This window comes from Sardina pilchardus, chromosome 16, assembly GCF_963854185.1.
Source record: "Sardina pilchardus chromosome 16, fSarPil1.1, whole genome shotgun sequence".
Lineage (NCBI taxonomy): Eukaryota > Metazoa > Chordata > Actinopteri > Clupeiformes > Clupeidae > Sardina > Sardina pilchardus.
Window position 1 is genome coordinate 8135609 of NC_085009.1, and position 5769 is coordinate 8141377.

General features: G+C 42.7%; 1 protein-coding gene across 4 annotated transcripts; it reads left to right on the top strand.

Moving 5' to 3' along the window:
* Positions 1-519: 519 nt before the first annotated feature.
* LOC134060034 (basal body-orientation factor 1-like) lies at positions 520-4098 on the top strand. 4 transcript variants are annotated; one of them, XM_062516606.1, is made up of 7 exons: positions 520-747; positions 838-891; positions 1020-1074; positions 1863-2007; positions 2353-2432; positions 2580-2756; positions 3514-4098. In XM_062516606.1, the coding sequence occupies exons 1-7, from the start codon at positions 653-655 to the stop codon at positions 3802-3804; spliced, it is 897 nt and encodes a 298-aa protein (XP_062372590.1). In that variant the 5' UTR covers positions 520-652; the 3' UTR covers positions 3805-4098. The 4 variants fall into 4 exon arrangements, with proteins under 4 accessions (XP_062372590.1, XP_062372591.1, XP_062372592.1 ...); XM_062516607.1 differs by lacking the exon at positions 838-891; XM_062516608.1 differs by lacking the exon at positions 838-891 and having other exon boundaries at positions 1889-2007.
* Positions 4099-5769: the final 1671 nt, after the last annotated feature.

Consider the following 5769-nt stretch of genomic DNA (forward strand, 5'->3'; position numbering starts at 1 on the left):
TTGAATGGCGTGACGTAATTTCACGAGATTTGCCAGGATTGGTAGGTGTTATGTGCTAGACGTAGTGTCAAAATCTGACGGCTCAAGCTTGGATGGTTTTCGAGGAAATCGCTGTGTATCAATTGCCCCATGTCCCAATCGACCCGGCGCTCCCCTAGCCTAACATAAAAACAAATGTTTGCCTGGTCTCTGCGCAGTAGGCAACACAAACGTAGGCTAATTAATAATTCTAGAGAATGCCCTCCAAACATGGATAAACTCTAAATTGTAGCCTAGCCCACCAGTCAGGTTCTGTGAAAATGACTGAGACCAAAGATTCTTAAATGTCTAGAACTAGACTAGAAGGCTAGAGCAGAGACGGGTTATAAAGTAACTATAGGCCTACGATCTTTGGCTAGAGTCTCTGCTGAGACTTTTACCAGGTTGTGGTTGCTATAGTAACAATCAACAGGAGGCGTGTGCTTTTGGAACATAGTTCTAAACAAAGATCTAAATTAAGCTGTTGTCAAGGTTTACTCGCCATTTTTATAACAAATCAGCTCAATATTTTTGATTAACACTTAGTTATTTGGTTAAGCTTCCCTGGGAGTTTAAGACGCATTGACCAGATAAAGTAACAGGTGAGCTAGGCTGCAATCTGGGCAGACGTGTTATGCCTCCCAAGAAAACCGAGCGTAACGTTAAGCAGGATGTGGCGTCGTTACCAACACCAGCCGGATCCGATAAGGATAGTTTGTTGCAAAAAGAGTAAGTGTGTTCATCTCCGATTCTCAGTGTGATGTAGCAAGAGCCACAATGCAAAAGTTAATCTAACATTTGCCTTCTGGGGACACCTAGGTACGACATTCTGACCAACACACTACTCAATCTCAAGAAGAAACTTGAACAGCTGTATCCTTTAATGTTTGGAATGTAGGCCTAGTCTACAGTTCGCAAATAAATATCACTCCCTCCGAGAGTGAAATGACTAGGCTACGAGTATTTAATTTACAAAGTCTTTAACATTGTGTCAATAACAGACGGAAAGAGAACGGGTTCCTTCAGAGTGAAGCCAACCAGACGCGCATGGAAAGTGTAAGCAAACCGACTCTTTTAGCGAACACACACACAGAGGGAGAGGTATGAGGGGCAGGACGGTCTAGCCAGCCCCTTGGCAGCATTCTTAAACTACAAAATTACACCTAGAAAGTATTTTGATACAAAATACGAAGCCATTTTCTTCAACAAAATGAAATATAAGTGGCAATTTTATATTTGAAGTACATATTTTAAATGGCCTACACATAGTCCTATCAGAAATACTGCCCATCCCTGGCTTTTGGCTGCAGTTAGGCTACTCAAGCTACAGTAGGCCTACTAGGCTACGGATTTTCTTTGTGTTTGTATTTTGTGTTTTTGTACATTTTGATCCAGTTGATGACTGCTTTGTTATGTTACCCTCCCAAAAAGTCCACCTAAATGTATAGGAACTGGCCAGAGAGAGTGAGTGAGTTTGGTCTTTGTAAATTACATATTGTAGTGACCTGCTGCCTATCACAATAGTGCCTGTGATACATGTGTAACTTTTGGCACGCTGGTGGTTAGCAGACTGGCAACTGCAAGAGAGGGTGGAACCCCTCAAAACTGGTCTGGATCTCTTTCCCTCTGGGCCTAATGTTTTCACTGTAGTAGCCTATTGTTATATTGTCCTACTGCTGAGGATATTATTGATACTTTACCCTACAAAGGTCAATACCTAATAGCCTACCTGTAGCTTTGGCAACAAAGCCTATTCAGGTACTGTACGCTAATAAAGCATAATTTCATTTGATTTAATTTGTTGTTAAAGAGAAAAGGAGAGAGGAGACTAATTCTTATTTTAGCACGAGTACATGTCATACATGTCCAGGAGGACCCAAAAGCGGCAGAGGGCCATTGTCACGCTCAGTGACCAGAACCATCAGCAGCTGGAGGGCCTGAGAGAGCAACGGGAGGAGCTCTTGGGAAAATACGAGGAACAGGCCAGTGGTAAGATGACCCCTCACTCTGCCACTATCCGTGAGCAGCAGCTACATGTAGAGGTGACAGTAGGTCTCTTCCACACCTATAGCCGCCCACACAAATGTATATGCTGTCCTAGAAAGGTTGAGGTTTTGTTGTTTTTTTGTTGTCTTAATGAGATGATGGACTGTATAGCCTACTCTATGCACCTCTACATGAGTATGAAAACAAAACATAAAATTTAATCAAATGAGATGACCAACTGTTGGTCACCAACATAGAAGACTTCTATTACTGCCTATGATCACAACTGTGGAAACATGAATGTTCAGACTTGAATGACTTCTGTTTTTTTCCCTCTGCATTTATCAGAGCTAAAGCAGAACATTCTGGAGAAGGAAAACGAGCTTGCTCTGCTGAACATAGAGATTGCCGAGCTGAGAGAATTCAAGGTACCGTGCACTTATTAGGTCTCAATATCGGTGCCGTCCGCAATCTGTGAAGTCAAGTTTGAATTTGTTTGGAGCTACTGAAAGTTAACATTTCTGTCAATTATCTGTGTACACACACACACACACACACACACACACACACAACAGAGCCTACAGCAGCAACAGCTCAGCTGTATTGCCGAGCTGGAGAAAGAGGTGGTGACCATGCGCTGCCGTCACTCCGAGTCGCTGCAGGCCCTCAAGTCGGACTTCCTGCGGGAGAAGGAGCGCTATCAGGCCCAGGCCCAGCGGGAGGTCAACAGCCTCGCCCTGGCAGCCAACAAAGTGAGCAAAACAACACACTTATTAATCTCCTCTCCCCCCACTGGAAAGGAAACGCATGAGGGGATGTTAGTAGCTGATGGAAATGTACAATTGTGTTACTCACACACACACACACACACACACACACACACACACACACACACACACACACTCATGCACACACACACTTATATTACTTTGAATAACTAATAGAGATTAATATCACAGTATCCAAACACTGCTAAGAGCTAGTTTGTTATTGCTGTAAGGTTATTTAAGTTTACGACAATGTGCCAAACTTGATATCTTCAAGGCGCATTTTAGTGTACCCTAACCTAACACACACACACACACACACACATTTGAATTCTTTATTGGAATCCACCTATCACGTTTCTTACAGAAATAATTCAAATATTTTGCAGAAGTGAAATACACCTTTGACACTCATGCACTCTTAGAACAAAGGTGCTATATACAAAAATGACATTTGTGCCATTTTATTACAGCTGATATAAGCAGAATTTTAACAGCTGTTTGGGTTTTCTCTTAGATAGCCCTGTCAGCACACTGACAACACACACACACACACACACACACACACACACACATGTATTTCCAAATGACTGTCTCTCTCTTTCATCACACACACACACACACACACACACACACACACACACATGCATTTCCAAACAGCTGTCTCTTTACAGTACTTCATATCACACACACACACACACACAAATGCATTCTCTCCGTCTCTCCCCTACATCTCCACCAGGAGGCGTCCGAGTGCCTGCTGTCCCACACGCAGGAGGTGGCGATGGAGAACCGGGACCTGCGGGCGGAGCTGCAGGAGCTCATCCAGCGGGCGGACGCCCTGCGCACCCACCAGGACCAGCTGCAGGCCCAGCAGCGCCAGCTGCTGCTGGAGAAGGAGTATGTGCACGAGCTCCGCCGGCTGCGAGCAGCGCCGCACTCCCACTCCACACCACAAGGTGGAGCTGCTAGTGTCCAGGTGGATCCAGCAGCAGCTGCTGTCAGCACCACAGCCACCACCACTGGTTGCTGAGCTAGGTACACGGGCATGGAGCCAGGCTACATTTTTTTCTTTTTTTTTTTCTTTAGCACTTCTCATCAGTATATAGTTTCGGCACATTTTTGGAGTTTTAAATGTCCTACGTCGAGGTATCACGATAAACTACTCTTCTGAAGTAAAATTATCGGTGTGTTTTTTTCACTTTGTGATTCTCTATTATAATCAAATTTTAAAAATTCCATGATAAACCATTCTCTTGACCCTAAAACATGAAGCCTCGTGTGAAATGTATACCTGAAAGAATCAAACATAAGAGACTACAATAAAAGTCCATAACATTATTTATTTTCACCAATGAAATTATATATCTATACTATATATATATACTGAGATGATGCTAGAAGTCTTTTAATCCATTATCATTTACTACTTCACATACACTTTAAATGTATTTCCCTTTTATATCTGTCAACTTGTGCATTGACCCTTATTTTTTTCTGCAACTTATTGCACCAACGATTGACTATTCCTTTTTTTTTTTTTTTTTTTAAGAATGTAACTGCTTAGCAAAGCCACATGGCTGAGTATTAGTGTGGTCTCCTCTATTTCCTGCTGTGCAATTGTGCAGATGTAAGACTGCAGGGTGTCAGAGCGGAAACCTCCGATGAGACCACAGGTCCCCCCGTGCCTTTGCCTAGCTGCTGGAGACCACCGCGGTGTCCCTTTTGTGCATCTGCAAGGGCCGCGACCACTGTCTCTTCCTCCGCAGTGCAGCCTGGACACACATCATTGTAGGTGGTGGAGAACATCATCCTAAAAGTGCAGTCTTTGGTTGGTGCTGCAGAGATGGCAAGGTCTGAGAGTTCTTTCAATCAAACAGCACAAAGGCATAATGATAGAGTGATATAATACAAAAATATATATTATTGTATATGTGTGGATACTACAAACGTGTATTAGTTGCACACAGGCAGTCCAGGAACAAAACATGCTGGGAAGCCACTGTTTTGTTGTTGTTGTTGTTGTTGTAGTTGTTGTTGTCGTCATCATCGTCATCATGCATGTACTGTATGTCCCATGTATGTTTGAATGGACAAGTTCCAGATACTTCTCCATTCCCTTTAAATTGATTCATATTTTTTCTCTATTTAAGCACATTGGGACTTCATTCATGCCTTTATTCAGATAGGACAGTTAAGAGTGACAGGACGTGAGATGGAGAGGGAGATGGGGTGGGATATGACTTATCAACATTGAATAATAGGACATGGATGTAACAGTGACAATGACGAGTGCATGTAATTTGCTCAACCATTTGGTACACAGGACGGTCTTCGATTCACACAGGAAAGCCATATAGCACTACCCAAAGGAGTAAGGAAATAACAACGTCTTCATTCATTAAGTTTTCACACCTACAACCTGAGCATGAGACCCTCCACACTTTGCTGTCATGTTTTTTTTTTTTTCAGCTCACCCCTATTGCTTAGCAACCTGTGCATGGCCATGTGCTTCCTGTGCAGGAGAGCAATGGTGACCTATAATGGGGTTTCTATTCTATTGCACAAAGCATTTCCGACCCTGGTCTTGCACTGCCGCTCAATGCCGCGCTTATGAAAGTCGATTACTGGTAATCCAACTGTTTCCTCAACTTTGATGGATTGCCACATTTAATTCTTACATAAAATGGATTTTAGAGTGTGAAAAAATGTATATATGTACGTGTATAAATGTTTAATATAATATGCTACTTGGAGTACGGGCTAACTTGTGTGTTGTATTCTGTGCATCCATAATGCCCAGAGCTGACTTTGGAATATCCAAATATATAACATTAGTAACATATGGCATACATAAACACACACACACACACACACACACACACACACACACACATATATATATATTTATGCAGCCAGTCAGAGCAAACAAGTCACACCGTGTGTACTGTATAAAGACCCTGAGCAACCGGAAGGTGGACTTCACACATTGGTCATT

What these genes read in the sequence shown, in the direction of transcription:
- LOC134060034 (XM_062516606.1), top strand. Translation starts at nt 653, where the DNA reads ATGCCTCCCAAGAAAACCGAGCGTAACGTTAAGCAGGATGTGGCGTCG. An exon ending in ATACGAGGAACAGGCCAGTG is followed by an intron (nt 2,008 to 2,352) that starts GTAAGATGACCC and finishes TGCATTTATCAG; the next exon opens with AGCTAAAGCAGAACATTCTG. An exon ending in CCGAGCTGAGAGAATTCAAG is followed by an intron (nt 2,433 to 2,579) that starts GTACCGTGCACT and finishes CACACACAACAG; the next exon opens with AGCCTACAGCAGCAACAGCT.